Below are 21,759 nucleotides of genomic sequence, written 5' to 3'. Positions count from 1 at the left end.
AATCAGTAAACACATGAAAAGAGGCTTGACACTGAGTCCGAAACACAAATCACAATGAGATACTACTATATACCAACCAGGATGGCAATAATCAAAAGAGTAATCACAAGTGTTCATTAAAATGTATAGACATCGAAACACTTATACATTGCTAGTGAGAGTATAAAAAGGGGCAGCCACTTTGGAAAACAGGTTGGCAGTTCCCCACAAATGTTAAACAGAGTTGCATTATGACCTAATGATTCCAGTCCTAGGTATAAACGCAGAGAAACAAAAACGTATGTTCACATATAAACTTATGTGTGGTAGGGTCCCCTCCCTAAGAATGTGAAAACAAAACAAAACAAAAAAACAAAAAACCTCAAGGCAACCTGGCTCTACCCGTACATGATAACAACATCCCTCATGACCTTGTAACATGAGACCACTTAATCAGACTGCATGTTTCTGTGTTACCATATATGGTAGACAAAGAAACAGAAAATGTACAAAACTATGCCACGTGAAGTTTGGGGCTCAGTTCTTTGGGTACAAACCCAACTGAGCCGTGCTGGCACAAATAAAGTTACTTCCTGGAAAGAAAAGCCTGGGAGTCACGACTCCTTTTGTGAAAATCCTGCTACAATGCGCTAATGTTAGCATTATTTATGAGAGTCAAGAAGTAGAAACAACATAAATAGCATCAACTAATCAATGGCTAAATAAAATGTGGTTTCTACATAAATGTAGTAGTGTCCACAATAAAACAAGTACGTTATAAATGCTATAACATGAATAAACTTTGAAAACATTATGCTAAGTGATGGAAAAGTCAATCAGAAAGACTGTATCTTGTATGATTCCATTTACATTAAATGCCCAGAATAGGAAAATCTATAGAAATAAAAAGCAGATTGTGGTTAGCTAGGTTAGGGAGAAGGGAGAGGGAAAGTGAGAGAATGGGGTTTCTTTTTGAGTTGATAAGAATATTCTAAAATTAGACTGATTAGATTTTAGTGCTAATATCCCAATCCTATGAATATACTAAAAATCACTGGACTGTACACTTTAAAAGAGAATTTTATGGTTTATAAATTATATTAATAAAACTGTTTCTTACAAAGTAGAAGGATGGCACCTGGGTGACTCAGTCGATTAAATGCCCAACTTTTGATTTTGGCTCAGGTCATGATTTCACGGTCCTAAGATTGAGCCCTGCGCAGGCCCTGTACTGGCCACAGAACCCGCGTAAGATTCTCTGTCTCTTTCTCCTTTGCCCTTCCCCGCACAGATGTGTGCTTTCTCTCTCTCTCACTAAAACAACAACAAAATCCAAAAAAGAAGAACAACTCTGCAAACCAGAATATAACATTGCTTCTTTATATCTGAAAATCTGAATGCAACAGAAGTGGATTAACATATTAACAAAAGCAAACAGAAACACAATTTCTAAAGAGGAGTAAACTCTTAAGTAAACACTGGAATTTAAAAGCTGTATTTAAGGGGCACCGGGGTGGCTCAGTTGGTTAAGCGTCCAACTCTTGGTTTCGGCTCAGGTCATGATCTCACAGTTTGTGAGTTTGAGCCTGGCATTGGTCTCTGTGCCAAGAGTGTGGAGCCTGCTTAGGATTCTCTCTCCTTCTCTCTCTCTGCCTCTCTCTCAAAAATAAAGTAAAAAATATATACATAAAAAATGAAAGGTGTATTTAAGAAAGGCTTAGAACTCAATTAGAATTTCTCTATAAGGCACTTCTCAAGAGACAAATATAAGAAAATAAAGGCTTTAAGTAACTTCTGTACCTATAAGTCATTAAAGAGTTAGCTAAATCTTACTCCTGTATCAGAAGAAATCAAGAAAGAAAAAAAACCCTTAAGATTCACATTCATTAAATATAGTTCTGTATACTCAGCATAATTAAGGTAAGAAAGTTCATTGATAAATGCTGAATTCATCTTCAGAGGGTATTCTGAGTAATCCTACTTAATTAGAAAACTAAAGCAACTAATATACATCTAATTAAGCAAAACTTAAACCTAAAATAATTCTCTACAGTTGGAAAACCTAACACTATTAGAAAATAATTTAAAAATGTTAAACTGTTGTTTCAACCCACATGATCATTAATAAACTTGAGTATAACAAGATTGCTGCAGGACAATCTTACAGGAGAAAATGCTCTTATCAACAAGCTCAAGCTCACTTACTGTTGCGGTTATGTCATCTGTCTTCAGCTCTTTTGGCTTGAGAAAGTAAGCGCCTATGGTAGATCTCTGATAGTTCCAAGTTGAACAAGACAGTTTACCTTGATGGCAAGCAATGATACTATCCCAGTCACTTTCACGAGCCTCCTCTAAAATATAATGAAAATCATAAATCAAATTATTTTTCATTCCCTCACTCATTCATTTACCTATTACTTATTAAGAATATAATATTCTATGTTATCATTAGGCACTAGGGACTGATGGTGTACAGGTAATTTCGGATAGCAATGAGCTTCTAATCTAACAAGAAATTCTGGGGGCACCTGGGTGGCTCACTGGTTGAGCTTCATTTCAGCTCAGGTCACGATCTCACGGTTCATGAGTTCAAGCCCTGTGTGGGGCTCTGCACTGACAGTGAGAAGTCTGCTTGGGATTCTCTCTCCCTCTCTCCATCTCTGTTCCTCCCCTGCTCACACACTCTTTATCTCTCAAAAATAAATAATAAACTTAAAAAAAAATTTTAAAAAAAGCAATTCTGATTAGAAGAAATTATAATAAATAACGATAGTGTCTTATAAAAGCACTCAGCAAGAGTTTACAAAGAGACTTGAGGACAGTAATAAATGGCTCCCTGAAAGAAGCAATAAAACAAACATCAATTAATTGGGGGCGGGGACACAAATAGGTTCAAGAGTAACTTGAACAAAAAGAAGTAAGTGATGCATTTCCTGAGAAGGATAGGAAGCAGACAAGGCAACTGGGGCCATATCACAAAGTCGTGAAAGCTGTGTTCATAAGAGGAGATTACATCCTACTGGCAGTAAGGGGCCTCTGAAAGATTTTTTTTTTAATTTTTTTTTTTTCAACGTTTTTTATTTATTTTTGGGACAGAGAGAGACAGAGCATGAACGGGGGAGGGGCAGAGAGAGAGGGAGACACAGAATCGGAAACAGGCTCCAAGCTCCGAGCCATCAGCCCAGAGCCTGACGCGGGGCTCGAACTCACGGACGGCGAGATCGTGACCTGGCTGAAGTCGGACGCTCAACTGACTGCGCCACCCAGGCGCCCCCTCTGAAAGATTTTTAAGCAGGTGAGTAACATGATTCAGATGTCTGAGATCACTCAGGTTCTAAGATAAAAAATGGAAAGCAGGGTGGTCAAAATAAAAGTTTAAAAAAAAAAAAAAAAGGAAAGAAACCATCATCAGGTTGATATAAGAACCTCGAAATGGAAATGGTGCCTTATTTCTATGGTAGTTTAAACTCAACAATCAACAATTCAATTCTTTGAATGAAACACCACTCTAATAATGTAGCATATAAGGACCTCAGTGTATTCTGATTTTGATTACAATAGAACTTTATGTTCTCTGTTCTTACCTTTTTATATTAGTGACTTTCATTACACCAGACACATAATAGAATAAAAAGGGCTACAAAATGAGATACCAAATACTGTTTATTAATAGGTCTTACAGAGAAGACCAAAACCTGAAATTAAAAGATAACTGCAAATTATAAATAATTCTTTTTCAGTCTTCACATTAGATTAGTAGGCACTTAGGGTACTTCCAAATGCTTATTAATGCCTACAAAAACATTGTTTAAAATGAAGAAAACTTAAAAATAGTAGGAAAAATAGAAAAACAGAACTTCTTGGAATACAGTGTTAAGTTACCTACCAGCTGCAAATTTTGTGATGGGTGGAAGCCTTACTGACAAGGCATTCTGAAGACCTTTACGTTTGACTCTCTTCTTATTTATTAATCCTGGAGTTGAGGGAGAGAAGAACATAGCTATGGATCCTTCTTAATGAAAAATGAACATAAAAGAGAAGCAATTCTTTGTCATATAACTACACAGCTCAAGATACTCTTATTTAAGTTAGGAACCAAATAAAGATGATGTTATAACCACTATTACTTAAATCATTTTTGAAATTTAGTCTATATAATTAGATAAGAATATAAACTATGAGATATAAATAATTGAAAAAAAGGTTAAAAAATCATTTTTTACAGATGATACGATGGTAATATAGTCATGTCAATCAAGAGAAACAACCAAATAATAATTAGAATAATCATTTTATTGGACAAAATACAGAACCAATAAAAAAAAGTGAGTTCTACAATGCAGTAATATTTAAGATCACTATAATTATTAGTTGGTAATTATAACATATTACATATTCTTACATATTAATTACTAAATACTAAATATTGCAGATAGAAATATGATGAACAAAGATTACATCTATAACACTAGCAAAAAAAAATATTAGCATATTATAAAAAAATAACTAAGATACCACTGAATAATCTCAAATATGGAAGACCAACAGGAGGAAAACTAAAAAACAAACAAACAAACAAACAAAAACTTCATTAAAGCACTAAGGAAAATAAAAAGTAACCTGAATGAGGATATATCATATCCCTAGATGTGAAGATTCTTAAAGATATCAAATCTCTCCAATTTAATTTCTAGAAGTATTACTTTGAATGCTGATTAAAGAATGATCCTTAAAAAAGATCTTGTAACTCATCTGGAAGTATATACAAACATGAATAGCCAGGACAGTAGCTAAAAAGAGGAGTAATTATGAATAAAACTGAAAAAACATTTTTTTTCTTTATAAAATCTTTCAAATGCTGGAAACTATGGGAAAAGATACAGAATAAAGTAACTTCTTTCCGTAAAAAGATGGGACACTGCTTACTTTGATGCCTTCTCTAATGTCCCTTCCATGTTTAAAATCCTGCACTCTACACATGGCTCAAGATAAGTCACTGATGTCTTTTGGGTGGCAGCAGTATGTTTTTACCACCCAAGCTGTCTAATTCTTTTCAATAACCTTATAGCAGCACCTCAACCACTTCTACAGCAACACTGATGTTAAAAATCTATTACTCTTCCATACAGGGGTTTTTTAATTTTATCCAAGAAAAAAGGAAATTTATCAATGAAACTTCATCTGGTTGTCTCACAGTATCTTGAAACGTTTCTTTTGTGACCAGTAGCTTTTTTTTTCCGTCTTGCAAATGACCTACCATGTCCCAAACTCTTGTTAAATTTTTCATGTATTGTGGAAAATGATTGCAGAGTTCCATCTTGACCTGTTGATATACATAGAAAATACCTATCAAACTTCATCAAAACAATGGATCATTTGAATGACAGACCTTAATGATTCTTAAAACTTGAAGTTACAGTTTGGGATACTTTAAAAGGAGAGCTAAATTGCAACTACTTCATTATAATATTCACCTGTACAAAGAATGCCATTTAGTAAGAAGCAAGGATAATATGAGTTACTAATAATTTTCAGCAGATTATGAGACTTGGCAAGGGCCACAGTTTCAGAATCCAGCCACCTGTCTGTGAAGATCAGTAAATAAAATAACATTCTAAATGAAGACAGTATCTACAGTGCTTCCTGAAGCTTTCAAAAAGAATCTCCTCATTTACTCAGATTTCCAAATCACTCAAATTCAAATCTGAATCTGAAAATTCAATACCAAACCTAATAATTATTAAATACCCTGCTCTCAATGCCTTATGGAATAAACTAATAGGATGAAGCAGAAACTCACTTGCACTAAGAATTTGCTGTCCGTTTTGTCCATAATATCTGATTTTGGTAAGAGGAGCACTATGTCCCATTCTGAATCTCAAAAGCCGGCCTTCACCTGTAGGACCATCAAATATCCATATCTGCCAAGAAGTAAAAAGGTAAGGTTCTTTCACAATGTGTTAAATGATTTGTAAGCAGTCAGGTCATCTTCTACACCTATCAACTGGCACTGGGTAGTGCTGACTCTGGAGAAGGGGCTGGGGAGAGAAAAACTGTAACTCTTTTTCACTTCACTGCAATCATGTAACCTGCTGTACTTTTGTTTCATCTATACCATTACCGTATCCCATTTTCCTCTCATCTTCTAGGTTTTAGGCTGATACACTAAAACAGGCTTGCAATAACCCCAAGGGTAGAAGCCAGGAAAATGATAACAATAATAATAATACCCTCAGAGCATTGTCGGCACCATTTGTGACAAGAAGGGGCTCTCTATGGAGAAATGTCAGTCCAGCAATCGCTGTAGAATGTGCATTTCTCATCTGATTGATTAACTTTTTGTCTTCTAGATCCCAGAGTCCAATATGGCCACATGGGCTTCCAGCTGCCATTATTGGATGACCATCTGTTATTAAAAATAAAATACATTAAGAAAAACATGCGCCATAAAACAACCAAACGTAACAATTCTTCTCTCCATCCCTTTAATCCATAAACATAAGGTTAGAAAAAACTATGCACCAATAATCTATCCATATTCCTATGGCTGTTTGTAATGCAGTATTTCACTTATTTCTATTAAATACATTAACTTGCAAGAAAACATCCACTTGGAAAATTTCTATAAGCTTCGAAGTATACATTTTAAACATTCTTAACTCTTACTAATAATTAAGTTAAAAGTTACCTGTACGAAATGAAATCGAAGTAATAGGTCCCCAGTCTTGACGAAACTTCATTAATGTTTCATCGAATTTAATGTTGTGAATGATAACCTGACCTGACATAAGACCAACAGCAACAACATCCACAGCTGGTGCCTGAAATTTAAATTACTCACTTTTTATTCTTAATCAAAATAGCTTCAATAATCCTGATGTTATGCATCATTAATTATGTAAAAGAAATAATAGAATATCTTCTTGAGGATGACAAAAAAAAAAAAAAAAACAAAAACAACCTAGTAAGTATTACCATTCTAGCATACTTTGATTGCTATTTCACATGGAAATATTTAGGAATGATTTTTTCAAGTTACTTCCCAGCTTCAAATCTGGTAGTCACCATCAATCCCCTCATTCCTAAAACACAGCTGACTCAGTAAGAAAACAACCATAAAAGAAAAGGAATCTGATATATGAAATCACTACAGATCAGTGACTGGAAAGAAACAAAAGAGATACAGCTCTTAGAAAACATAAAAAGGCTTGCCATATGCCTGGCAACATAAAAGGCCAACTACACAGGAAGTGAACAGTTTTTTATCCAAGGAAACAAAAACCTATAAAACATGTTAAAAGGCAAAAAAGTCTTAGGATTAGTCTGTCCCAGCTCTAATATTTTATGAATAGAATCTTCATTTTATAAATGGTATTACATACAGGCTCTATAATAAGTTTCTCTATTTTAGCACAGAAGATCAATGTTCAATACCATTACAGAATAGAATCACATTAACCATTTTATTAATCTACCATCATGTGACCATGATGCATGAGACCCTGGGGATATTAAAACAAGTATGATTCCTTGCCCTCAAGGGACCTAATCATCTGATACCTCTGGGGTCTTATGGGTAGGCAAAAGCACAGCAAGGTTGATGGTACTGAGAGAGAATGAAAGAATGAATATAAGTTGGGCAGGTATAAGCAAGAGCTATTCAGAAGGACAAGGATATACTGGCAGTATACGTGTCCAATGTAAGATTCTCTGCAGACCTACATCATTCATACATGTTCTGCAGTCTCATGAAAACAAAAGCAGTTATTTAAGGAAAAGTGCAATTAAAAATGTTAGGATTCGGGTCCCAATTATTCCAAGCTACAACCTTCAAAATTAGAACAAATTTCTCTGCATGACCTACAATCTCCCTTGCTTTACTGAACAACTAACTCATCTCCATCATCTCCACTCTGCACAAGGCACTGGACTACATGTTTACAAAACGATTGGTAAACATTGTTCCATAGCAACTATAGGTTTAGAGCCTAATTCCAGGTAAAAAGATTTCCATAAACGTTTATAGGCAAAGGCATTATTGTTTTCAATGACATTTCCAAAACACTACCTTTTAGGGCAATATTTATAAAAATAAACTACTTTATATATTATTTTTGTCTTTAGGTCTAAAAAATATGGTTGACCCCTGAAACTGAAAGATCACACTACTAACTTCATTTCTTCTTTGACTTAACAAAAAAATACTAACCTGCTGAAGAGCTGTGACTCCAACTTTCCATCCCAGAAACGTATACAGAAGCTTACTACAGGAAGAAAAGTAGTTGAAAGTTTTTATTTTTTAGGGAAACAAAATCGACTATATATTAAAAAGCAAAATAATAATGGGTGATATTTAAGTTGTTTCTCTGACCCACAGTATTCTAAGTATATATATATTAACTTATTTAATACTCAAAATGATTCCATGAGGTAGATATTATCACCATTATCCAGATAAGAAAATAAGAAACTTAATTATGTGAAACAATTAAGCTAAGGTTCTATGGCTAATAATTCATAGAGCCCAGACAGACCAACTCCAGATCCTATGCCCCATGCTGCTAGTAACTACTATACTATGCGAACTCTTTAAGAAATAGAAAAAAAATACAAGCTAAAAATCATTTTTATATTACAGACTATAACAAAAAACCATCTTAGAATGTAGGTGGATCTTGTTTTTTCACTGCAATGTGTTTCTAGAAAAATATTACCAATGGGAATATAACTATGATACTTATGTTATATAACTGTCACATGACAATAGTGATGCTGCTCTAAATTACAGAATCAAGCCACAAACGATAAAGAAGTCCATGAAGAAACAGAGATTCTGAAATTGTTATAATGATACTCAATAAAGTATTAAATCATATAGTAAATTTAGTAAGTGGGCACAGATTACTCAATGATTATCCAAGGAATATTTAATGTAAAATAGTGTGTAAACATCACATAAAGAGCCTCAATATATAATGCAGGAGCAGAGACAATACTTCTGTCATTATCCCTAAACCTACAAGGGTAGGTAGTCAATATTTGCTAAATTGAATGAAAACACTGATTTAAAACTACGAACTAGGATAAATGTTAAAACTTTGATAATCTTATTTTCCCTTTCAAATTTATGAGGGATTCAGAAAGTACAATTTGGATGGTCAAATATTTTTGTCTTTTTAATGCTATACAAAGATTGAACTATCACTTTTTTCTCCGGATAAATGTTCAAGTAACAGGTGGAGGTATTCAAAACCATTTATCTAGCCCTCCAGCTATACCAATATTACAGTAAATGTCCATCAAGTTTGTGGTTGATAATAAAAGGACTTTCACCCTAAAAATGATTCCTAAATGCTAGCACTAAATTAATACTGATTGACTTTGCCTTCTCCTACTTCTTCAGTTTATTGAAAACTAGATGCTGTCCAGTGACCAGCGCATAATTATTTTCTTATGTTACTTTACTAGAGTCTTCTCTATAGCTATATGGATTCTTTACAGATTAGGGCCATTAGTATATACTTTTAAATGGGTACTTATGAAGCTGCCTACCATGTGCCAGGACCACATGCCACCTTTTGCCTATGTGATACCGTGATACAACACCAAAAGTAGGTATACTTATAGAAGGCCCTCAGGTAAACATATAAAGGCAGGGAGAATTGAGAGACTTAAGTATGCGTTAGGGAGTAGTAGGTAAGGATAAGATGGGAACCACCTACATTATATTCTAAATAAAGTGCTTACTTGGATTTTACATTCCACAACTGTAGGCTTCCTTGTTCACTGCCAAGAAGTATTTTATTCAAGTAGGTACTTGGATGCAAAATTGCAGAAATTTTAAATACTGATTTATCAAAAGTCAATTGCAGATATTCCTCTACAAAAGTAAAAGTTATAAACAACATGTAATTATTTTTCATATACCCAGCCCTTAAAAGTAAGCCTACCATATCAGAGATTTATGTCTTAATATAAACCAAAGACTTACATTCGAACCTTTACACATTCCTTGAGAAATTAAATGTGATGAGGGGCAACTTGTAAATAATTTAGACTGTCAAAAGTTTTCTAAAATTCTAATATCAGTGCTATTAAAAATTCCACTCATTGCTGAACTTGTTTATAGGAATAAAAAATAAGGTTTAAAAAAAGGATTCAGTCTTACTATTTTTATAATTTGATCAAGAGGCAGAGTGAATATTCCAAAGTGAAGTACTTATACTGAACTCTTCCATGGAGTGAAAGGCCAAATATCTAGGGAGATTGATGGGTCTCTCAAAGATGTAAAAAGTAAGAGGCAAATCTTGGTGAAAGTAAAAACAGTGATTCTCATACATTTCCACCAAACATAGCTTGCTACCACTGTATAACACTATCACACTTAAAGAACACTGACTCATATTCTTAGAGAAAGGATGTACCCTTTCCTTTAGGTTATAGGATCTTTACAGGATCTTTAGTTTACTACCACAATCTCCTTTGCAGAAAGTTGAAAATACAAACCAAGAGTTATTCGGGTGTAATCATATACCAAAATGCACTCTACAGAGAAAATAATTAACGCATCACTGAACTTGGAGAACTGCAATGGAAGATGTATTAGCTGAAATTAATACATTAAACATGTTATAAATACTATAGTTAGCTCCTAGCTGACTAAAATTATCTATCCATTTTTTACTTACAACCTTTTTCTTCATATATATTAAAGAGTCTAAATTTTTTTCTGATTACATGTGAAACCTCTGACATGGAAGTTGTGTTTACATAGGTTTTTAATTTTAGTTGCACACATACTATCCGCCCCATGATAATGTAATAAATTGGCTCATTCTTACCTTCTGAATATATGTGCCAAATAATAAGAATGCTGTCAGTATCAACAGAGATAATGTGATCCCCAAAGGGTTGCAACAGATGGATTTCTGCTTTATGACCCTTAAAGGTGTGTACTACCTACAATGTTAAAGTTCAAAAGAATTTAATATGATTACTCATTCAACATTTAACATTATTCATATTAACCAAAAACATGCTAATCCTAAAGATGCTCTCATTAAGAAACGTAATCCAACTTTTGATTATCCAAGGTTAGATTAACAAATGGCAAGGAACCAGGCATTTTCACCTGCTCCCTCAGCCAGTCCAATAATAAGGAAGCCTAAACTAGAAACATAGAAATGAGACCTCTGAAGTTCAACCTCACAACTGAGCTTAGGGAGGACACATACAGCCGGGTTGTTCACCCAATCTAACCAGCACTACTCCATGCATCCTAAAAAAATGGTTATGTTCTAGAAGGCTAACTCTATAAGCTCCATCACCAGCTGGCTTCCAGATGAGATAGGGAGGATAGAGTACTTCTGTTTTCACACACAGAGACCCTTATCCTTACAGTAGCTGCATTCCTTAAGAACTACAGCCCCTTCTCTGTGATTTCAGTTCTCACCAAATTCCAGAAATGTTATTTCTTCTCCTTGTCCTTTAGACCTAGAAGTAGTAGCAGCTTCCTACAATTCCTGCAATTAGTCTCCCATGCCTTGCCACCCTTACTTTCTCTCTATTTGTATCTTCCAGGGAAAACTACAAACTGCAGTATTTTGTATTTAAAAAAAAAAAAAAAAAAAGGACATTTTTCCTGACTCTAAAAATTCAAACAAGTCCCATTAAAGACCTCCACAGGTAAACTGCCCTCCTCTGCCACAGGCAGTGATGATGGAGGACCCTGGGAACAAATGTCAGTCCAAGTTAGACCTTGACAAGTACACTGATCCGAATCCTTGGCTATCTAGGCAGCCATACTGCCACTTCCCTTTTCATTCTGGACGTCCTGAGCCAGGTCATCTCTCAAGGCTGTTTTTCCAGAACAAACTTAGAAACCAAATGAGAAATTAAGAAAAGACCCTTCCTTACCAGTGTAGAAAACAGAGAATCTAGTTTTCTCTATACAGAGAACCACTTGGTTCTTAGAAAAGGAGTCATGGGCTGAGTTGTTCATAATGAAAAAGTCAATCCACATAAAGTAGTGGCATAAATAAAATGAAAACATGACAGTCCAAAACCTCAGGAATACAGCAAAGGCAATATAAGAGAGAAGTATATATCAATTCAGGCCTTCCTAGAGAAGGAAGAAAGGTCTCAAATACATAACCTAAACTTTCACCTAAAAGAGCTGAAAAAAGAACAGCAAATGAAGCCCAAAACAGCAGAAGAAGGGAAATGATTTTAGAGCAGAAATCAATGACAGCGAAATTAAAAAAAAAAAAAAGTAGAAAAAAAATCAACGAAACCAAAAGCTGGTTCTTTAAAAGAATTAACAAAATTGATAAACCACTAGCAGGACTGATCAAAAAGAAAAAAGAAAGGACCCAAATAAATAAAATCACAAATGATATATAACGACATGATACTCTATGTGGAAAACCCAAATGAAAGAGGAGAGATCACAACCAACACCACAGAAATAAAAACAATAATAAGAGAATATTATGAAAAATTATATGCCAACAAATTGGGCTATCTGGAAGAGATGGACAAATTCCAAAACATGTAAACTACCAAAACTGAAACAGGAAGAAACAGAAAATTTGAACAGACCCATAACAAGTAAAGAAATTAAATCAGTAATAAAAAATCTCTCATAAAACAAAAGTTCACAGCCAGATGGCTTTCCAGGGGAATTCTACCAAACATTTTAAGAAGAGTTAACATCTATTCTTTTTAAGCTGTTCCAAAATAATAAAAATGGAAGGAAAACTTCCAAACTCATTCTATGAGGACAGTATTACCTTGATTCCAAAACCAGACAAAGACCCCACTAAAACGGAGAACTATAGACCAATTTCCCTGATGAACATGGATGTAAAAATTCTCAAGATAATAGCAAACTGGATCCAACAATACATTAAAAGAATTATTCACCATGATCAAGTGGGATTTATTCCTGGAATGCAGGGTTGGTTCAATATCTGCAAATCAATCAATGTGATACATCACATTAATAAAAGGATAAGAACCACGTGATCCTCTCAACAGATGCAGAAAAAGCATTTGACAAAAAACAGCATCCTTTCTTGATAAAAACCCTCAAGAGGTATGGATAGAAGGAACACACCTCAAGATCATAAGGACATATATGAAAGACCCACAGCTAATATCATCCTCAATGGGGGAAGACTAAGAGCTTTTCCCCTACAGGCAGAAACACGACAGGGATGTCCACTCTCACCATTGTTATTCAACATAGTGTTGGAAGTCCTAGCCTCAGCAATCAGGCAACAAAAAAGAAATAAAAGGCATCCAAATCAGCAGGAAGGAAGTCAAACTTTCACTATTTGCAGACGACATGATACTCTATGTGGAAAACCCAAAAGACTCAACCAAAAAACTGCTACAACTGATACATGAATTCAGCAAAGTCAAAGGATATAAAAACCAATGTACAGAAATTGGTTTCATTTCTATACACCAATAATGAAGCAGCAGAAAACAAAATCAAGGAATCAATCCTATTTACAATTGCGCCAAAAACATAAGATACCTAAGAATAAATCTAACCAAAGAGGTAAAGATCTATACTCTGAAAACTACAAAACAGTAAGAAACAGAAAAATATTCCATGCTTGTGGATTGGAAGAACAAATAGTGTTAAAATGTTGATACTGCCCAAAATAATCTACATATTCAATGCACCCCTATCAAAATAACACCAGCATTCTTCACAGAGCTAGAACAAACAATTCTAAAATTTGCATGGAACCAGAAAAAAATCCCAAATAACCAAAGTACTGTTGGAAAAGAAAACCAAAGCAGGAGGCATCACAATTCTGGACTTCAAGCTCTATCAGAAAGCTGTAATCAAGAGAGTATGGTACTGTCACAAAAACAGACACTCAGATCAGTGGAACAGAATAGAGAACCCAGAAATGGACCCACAAACGTATGGCCAACTAACCTTTGGCAAAGCAGGAAAGAATATCTAATGGAAAAAAGAGTCTCTTCAGTAAATGGTGTTGGGAAAACTAGACAGAGACACGCAGAAGAATGAACCTGGACCACTTTCTTATACCACAGACAAAATAAACTCAAAATGGGTGAAAGACCTAAACGTAAGACAGGAAGCCATCAAAATCCTAGAGAAGAAAATAGACAACAACATCTTTGACCTCAGCTGTAACAACTTCTTACTTGACGTGTCTCTGGAGGCAAAGGAAACAAAAGCAAAGATGCTACTGGGACCTCATCAAGATAAAATGCTTCTGCAAAACGAAGGAAACAATCAGCAAAACTAAAAGTCAACCAATGGAACAGAAGATATTTGCAAGTGACATATCAAATAAAGAGTATCTGAACTCTATAAACAACTTATCAACCTCAACACCCAAAAAACCAATAATCCAGTGAAGAAATGGGCAAAAAAACCATGAATAGACACTTTTCCAATGAAAACATGGCTAACAGACACATGAGAAGATGCTCAACATCACTCATCACCAGAGAAATACAAATCAAAACCACAATGAGATACCACCTCACACCTGTCAGGATGGCTAACATTAACAACTTAGGCAACAACAGATGGTAGCAAGGATGCAGAGAAAGAGGAACCCTTTTGTGCTGCTGGTGGGAATGCAAACTGGTGCAGCCACTCTGTAAGCCACTCAAAGACTCTTAAATACAGAGAGGAAACTGAGAGTTGCTGGCAGGGTGGTGGGTGGGGGGATGGGCTAAAAGGTAAATGGGTGATGGACATTAAGAAGGGCACTTGTTGGGATGAGCACTGGGTATTTTATGTTAGTATGAATCACTAAATTCTATTCCTGAAATCATTATTAGACTATACACTCACTAGCTTGGATTTAAAAAAAATTTTTAACGTTTTATTTTATTGTTTTAAGTGAGAGAGGAACAGAGCATGAGCTGGGGAGGGGCAGGGAGAGAGGGAGACAGAATCCAAAGCAGGCTCCAGACTCTGAGCTGTCAGCATAGAGCCTGACATGGGGCTCAAACCCACAAACTGTGAGAGCATGACCTCAGCAGAAGTCAGACACTCAACTGACTGAGCCACCCAGGCGCCTCGCACTAACTTGGATTAAAAAAAAAAAAAAAAACGGGCGCCTGGGTGGCGCAGTCGGTTAAGCTTCCGACTTCAGCCAGGTCACAATCTCGCGGTCCGTGAGTTCGAGCCCCGCGTCGGGCTCTGGGCTGATGGCTCGGAGCCTGGAGCCTGTTTCCGATTCTGTGTCTCCCTCTCTCTCTGCCCCTCCCCCGTTCATGCTATGTCTCTCTCTGTCCCAAAAAAAAATAAAAATAAAAATAAAAAAAAAAAAGAAAAGGAAAAAAAACCAATCTCCTGGGAAAGCATTTTCAAAAGTATTTTCTAAATCCTACCCCACCCAAAAATACAAAGTAGAAAGCTCAGGATATGAGACCCAACTGGGCAGGAAAATTTTGAAGAAGCTGCCCAAATAATTCTGATGTTCAACCCTGATGAAGAAAACTGAAGTGCCAGTTTTAACTAATTCTGAAAATTTGATGAAATCAACTTTCTCTTCCTCCAGAAAACAAGATAAATGTTTAAAATAAAACAAGTACATGTCCAGAGCATTCTAGTAGAAGAACAGCAACATTAAAGTTCCCTCCACTTTCACTACAATTAACTATTAACTGCAAAAAACACATTAAAATAGTTCAGTGATACAAACCTCTTTATTACGGGCAAATGCAGAGAAAACATTCCCATAAGCAGCAAAGACTAGCCTCCCATCAGCTGCCATACAGCAGATATCCTGTGGGACAGAGTTACCTAGGTAAAAGACAATATAAAAGAAATAAGAAATTGTAAGATCTTGGCACAGATAGAAATCTCAATTATACATATACCATTTTTCATGGCTATAATTAAAAAATATGTATCTATGTGTAGATATATGAATAAAAACTAATAATCGGTATAAACTTGACTTCAATGTTACTTTATACTTCTAATAATAACTACCAGACTGAGAATATTAAATCACTTGATCTTCCCTAAGAGAATTAAAATCTAATATTTACAGACATTAAAATGTAATCCTAAAGAAATGAAAAGCTTTTTGAGGTTATTTGGAAAAAATTCACACTTCACATAAAAAACTGGCAGATAGTTATCAACCCTTCATGTAAATGCCTTCAGGAATGTCACATTTACTTATAACTCTAGGAAAATTTTTAAAGTAAATCAAGACCTAACCCCTATTTAAGTCTATGCTTTGGGAAAACCTCAGAAAAATTCCCTATGATACTCTAAATCCTGACCCTTTAAATGAACAATACAGTTATCTACTCAGTCTTCTCCAAGGCAAATATGCCTATCACCTCTGGCCATTTCTCACACGATATGATTTCTTTATTCCTCTCTATCATGGTCACATTGGCCTTTTCTTCTTATTCCTTGTTTTAGGGGCAGGAGAGTTAGAAGATAGATGATTGTTTTAAGTATTTTTCATGCTGCATATTCTACTTTAAGATTTCATTCCCAGGACATCTGGGTGGCCCAGTCTGTTAAGCGTCTGACTCTCGATCTTAGCCCAGATCATGATCTCACGGTTCGTGAGCTCAAGCCCCACATTGGGCTCTGTACTGACAGTGCAGAGCCTGCTTGGGGTTCTCTCTCTCCCTCTCTCTGCCCCTCCCCCACACACGTGCTCGCTTGCTCTCTTTCAAAATAAACAAAATAAAACTTAAAAAAAAATTTCATTCCCCAAATGCTATTTTTATAGGTTTATTAATCACTTTGTATTCAACTTAGGTTATAGTGCCCTTCTATAATCGTTTTAAAATTTTAAGTTAATCAGACACATACACTAGGTTCCTTATAGCTCTCCTCTGTTTCTGTTACAAAGATCACATTTCATGGTTATACTACAATCTCTCAGCCCTGGCAGGCCCTTTATTCTGTAAAACGGTTTCCAAAAAAAATAAATTTTCCTTCTATTGGAAAAGTATCAAAACGTAGGAAAAGGGAAAACCCTTCCTGACAGTAGAAGGAATGATGGAACCCGAAAATCACTATTTGGTAATCATCATTCTAATAACTGGTTCAGGCAAGTACCATCACTAAGTGACAAAACGGTGGGTAAAACTCTCAAAAGTAACAGGATATTTACACTGTCTCACTGTATCTAACCACAAGATACTTATTAATTACAAAGAGTAAAACTTTAAAATTAATTACAAAGAGTAAAACTTTAAAATGGAGCCTCCTGACAAATGTTACCTTAATAAAATGATCAAAGTTACCACTGCCAGGAATAGAACCAATCAACAGCATGTGCCTGCTAATAAAATTCACTGAGAATTCTGAATTATTTCTTTGTTATTCTTGCCATCGTGCATAACCTGAATCTAATCATGAGAAAACAGCAGAAAAGGTCAAATTGAAGGACATTCTATAAAAGAACTGGCCTATACTCTTCAAAAATATCAATGCTGTGAAACACAAAGTCTAATGAACTATTCTAAATTTAAAAAGACTAAAGAGATGACAACTAAATGCAACATCTGATCCTATCCTGAACTTATTTTTTAACTATGTAAGTTTATCAGAAATACACAATGAATTTCTTATATATTCTTTAAGTCTTAAAATTAATGTCAAAAACTTAATATACTTAAAATTTTTTTTAACATTTATTTTTGAGCGACAGAGTGATACTGAACATGAGTGAGGGAGGGGCAGACAGAGAGGGAGACACAGAATCCAAAGCAGGCTCCAAGCCTCGAGCTGTCAGCACAGAGCCCAACACGGGGCTCGAACTCACGAAACACGAGATCATGACCTGAGCCAAAGTCAGACGCTTAATGGACTGAGCCACCCAGGTGCCCCCCAAATTTAATATTTTTAAAAGACACTAAACATGAATAAATTCAGGATGAAGTTTATACTTACTTACTGCCACCAGACTAAGTTTCTGAACCTGTTTTTAAAAAGAAAAAAAAAATATTAGATTATAATTGCTTTTGTTAATGAAAATTTAACACTTGAAAACTAAGATAATCTCATACATAAATCTGCTATGCTCTCTTTCCTAAAAAATATACTGACCCTAATTTTTCATTATTAGGAAAACTTATATTTTCAACTATTTCATCAGGAGTGGTGATGGAAGGGGGACATAAACGTTTTCTACAAAGGGTCATATAGTAAATACTTCAGGGCTTGGCAGGCTATGTGGTCTTTGCTGAAATTATGCAACTGCTAACAAAACTTGAAAGCAACCACATATAATATATAAACAAATGTGTACAGCTCTATTCCAATAAATTTGACTTATGTATACAGAAATTTGATTTTCATGTAATTTTAATATGTCATGACATATTATTAGTTTTTATTTTTTCTCCAACCATTTAAAAATGTCAAAACTGGGGCACCTGGGTGGCTCAGTCGGTTAACCGTCCGGGTTTGGCTCAGGTCATGATCTCGAGGTCCGTGAGTTCGAGCCCCGCGTCGGGCTCTGTGCTGACAGCTCAGAGCCTGGAGCCTGTTTCAGATTCTGTGTCTCCCTCTCTCTCTGACCCTCCCCCATTCATGCTCTGTCTCTGTCTGTCTCAAAAATAAATAAACGTTAAAAAAAAAATTTTTTTTAAATGTCAAAACCACCCATCTCTGAAGCACAGAGTTCAGTGAGGTATAAGTGTAAATTCAAATCCCAGAGATGCTAGAATATTAAGACTGAAAGGGCCCTTGGAGATCAAATTACATATCCCATATTTTTTTTTTCTTTCTTTTTTTTTTTTTTTTACATATCCTATATTTCTTAAATGTAAACACACACAGGTCTCCATACCATGCAAAATTTAATTATATTGTATTCTACTACTGTGGAAAATTTTACTTAGAGATCATTATATTAGAATAAACTCAAACAAATAAACTCAAAACACTTAAACTCAAAAAGATAAACAAAAATGTCACATATATACAAAAACAAATGCAGGATAGGACTGGCTTGCAGGCTGTAATTAGCTGATCCCAATCTATGGTTACTGATCCAGCAACATGACCTTGACAAAATTAATCAGTCTCCCTGTGTCTCAAATTCCTCCTCATCTGTAAAATAAGAATTAAAATAAGTACCAGGCACCTGAGTGGCTCAGATGGTTAAGAATCCGACTCTTGATTTTAGCACAGGTCATGATTTCATTGTTCATTGGATGGAGCCCCTCTTCCTCACGGTCAATGCAAAGCCCGAATGGGATTCTCTCTCTCCCTCTCTCCACCCCTTCACCACTAGCACGCCCGTGCGTGCGTGCTTTCTCTCTCTCTCTCTCAAAATAAATAAACTTAAAAAAAATTAAATAAAATAGGTACCTGCTTTATGGAGTTGTTATGAGTATTCAGTGTATAAAATGTGTTAACGGAGCCAGGCATAATTAACGTTTAATAAACGTTAGCTGCCATCACCAGCACCATCTCCACTTTGGGCATGTTCCTCACTTTCCTCTTCCACTAACTCAACCAGCTACCAACAACCAACTCTTCCTGCTACTAACACATTTGCTTCCCACAATCCTTGAAAGAATGCAACTTCACAGCTCAGCTTCCACAAGAAGTGCTTAATCAACACTGGCTATTATCATCTTTATCATAAAGAAAAGCTCCCTGATTTCACAGAGCATGCATTCCTTCGGAGAAGATGAAGGGGAAAAAGTAAACAGCAACAAAAGACTATGATTCATAAGAAATTAAAGGAGAAAAACCATCACTAACAAGGCTTCCCAGGAAGCCCTGGGACAAATAACTTAATTTCTGAGATTGTTTCCTAGTTTATACAAGGGTGCTACGGAAAACGGTAAACGATACATATCTCACAAAGAAGTTGCTGCCAGGCTTAGACTAAGAAGCACCGTACGAGACCCTCAAATGTTAGTAGAAAATAGATGCTCAGGGGAAGTTTAAGGAAACTAGTTTGCTACCAAATGTGAACAGTCCCCAAAATCATAATTAATCTCACCCCCTCCAAGATCTTCCAATGTAGTTTAGTCTGAATTTCTAATCCAGCGTGTCAGAAATTGCACAATAAAATGTCTTACAAGTCCTTCTGGTTAAGAGGGGGCAGAAACTGGTCTTAATCACGTTTACATCTTCAAGGGAACCTGAACAGACATTTACTGAACAAATACATTGCTATAGAACTGAAATGTTCTCTGGTACTTTTCCCTAGCAGGACAGCCTCCGAAACTCGCCCCAAGCGGATTGCAAGGGCTACAACAACAGCACGTGGATGTGAACTCGTGATGAAACTGGACAGGTAGGAGTTAGGGAAGAGACGGCAGAAATGCAAGCCCTTGATCAGTGGGGGAGCAGAGCAGGACTGCCCCTGGAGAGAGCTGAGGCAGCTCTCAGCTGGGGGCCAAGGGGGTGGTTCCCGGGAGGCTGGCGAAGGAAGAAGTCACTCACGTCATAGGTGTGGAAGCTCTTGCCCACGCAGGTCGTCACATAGAATCGGCGCTTCAGAGCACTGAACCGCACCACGTGTGGAATGTCGTTGCTAAAAAGCCCCAAAGCCCGGAAACCCGCGAACAGCGCGCTGCTGGTTCGACCTCCCGTCCCACCCTCCATCGATACTGCGGTCCAGGCTCCTCTGAGCTCCAGCCCCGATGAAAACCAGCGGACCAGGTCCTTCACTTCTTCTCGTGGCAGTTCTTTAGCCGCTCTACAAACTCACAAGACCTTCCGGTTTCCCCTGCCAATCGGTTAGCAGACACGGCTCTTAGTGCAATTGAAAAAGAACTCCCACCGGAGCTCGCAGAGGAGGCGCGACTTCGGTTCCGCTGGCGGTCGTCTCCAGGGTTCCAGAGGTGTTCCCCACGTCTGGTGGGGTTGAAAGAAAACTGCAACAGGGACCTTGGAGGAGGGCGAGCGGCAGGGGAAGCGGAACGACCCGGACGGTGAAGGGAGACCAGGTGTAGCGTTGACAGAGTCAAGTTAAACGTGCAGTTATAAAATTGCATAAAACCATGAGACTCTCGAGAAAATCTGAACACTGGATATTTGATGATATTAAGAAATTATTGTTGGGGCGCGTGGGTGGCTCAGTCGGTTGAACGTCCGACTTGGGCTGAGGTATCTCGGGGTTGGTGAGTTCGAGCCCCGAGTCAGGCTCTGTGCTAACAGCTCAGAGCCTGGAGCCTGCCTCAGATTCTGTCTCTCTCTGTCTCTCTCTGCCCCTCCCCCACTCATATTCTCTCTCTAACTCTCTCTCTCTATCTCTCTCTCTCTCTCTGTCAAAAGTAAACATAAAAAAATTTTAATAATACAAAAGAAATTATTGTTAATTTTTATATGTGATATTAGCATTGTGATTATGCTTTTAAAGATTCTTACCTTTTGTAGATAGATACCGACATATTTACGGATGAAGTGATATATCTGGGGTTTGCTTTCAAAATAACTGGGGATGAGGTGAAGCATTTAGATGAAATAGAGCTGGTAATTGTTTAATCTGGGGATTGGGTATTGAGAGTTCACAATACTATCCCTATGCTTGAGTATAAAATTGAAATTTTCCATAATACAAAGATTTTTTTGTTTGTTTTTTACTGAGTTTGTTTACAGTAAAAAAAATTGTAATATTGATGTGTTACTTTAAATCTGACTGATGGAAATGTGTACAAATGATTTTAACTACTAGATACGCATTTTTAAGAGTTTTGTAAATTGTGTGCAATGCAGATGTTGCTTTTATAATAAAGTTAAGATGTCTGCATGTATTGACAGTTTGAGAAGAAAAT

General features: G+C 36.3%; 1 protein-coding gene across 1 annotated transcript in view; it reads right to left on the bottom strand.

Moving 5' to 3' along the window:
* Positions 1-20,697, bottom strand: part of WDR36 (WD repeat domain 36) — a 43,777-nt gene extending 23,080 nt beyond the window's left edge. Inside the window, exons 1-12 of the mRNA XM_049647707.1 lie at positions 20,426-20,697; positions 17,912-17,939; positions 15,687-15,787; positions 10,821-10,938; positions 9,727-9,859; positions 8,189-8,243; positions 6,668-6,800; positions 6,210-6,385; positions 5,780-5,900; positions 5,237-5,302; positions 3,866-3,952; positions 2,185-2,330 (exon numbers count right to left, since the gene is read on the bottom strand). Coding sequence (XP_049503664.1) covers positions 2,185-2,330; positions 3,866-3,952; positions 5,237-5,302; positions 5,780-5,900; positions 6,210-6,385; positions 6,668-6,800; positions 8,189-8,243; positions 9,727-9,859; positions 10,821-10,938; positions 15,687-15,787; positions 17,912-17,939; positions 20,426-20,587 — 1,326 coding nt within the window. The 5' untranslated portion in view covers positions 20,588-20,697. The remainder of the gene's footprint in view (positions 1-2,184; positions 2,331-3,865; positions 3,953-5,236; positions 5,303-5,779; positions 5,901-6,209; positions 6,386-6,667; positions 6,801-8,188; positions 8,244-9,726; positions 9,860-10,820; positions 10,939-15,686; positions 15,788-17,911; positions 17,940-20,425) is intronic.
* Between the last annotated feature and the right edge of the window lie 1,062 nt (positions 20,698-21,759).

Source organism: Panthera uncia (genome assembly GCF_023721935.1).
Source record: "Panthera uncia isolate 11264 chromosome A1 unlocalized genomic scaffold, Puncia_PCG_1.0 HiC_scaffold_17, whole genome shotgun sequence".
NCBI lineage: Eukaryota > Metazoa > Chordata > Mammalia > Carnivora > Felidae > Panthera > Panthera uncia.
This window is presented reverse-complemented; position numbering and strand designations above follow the sequence as displayed.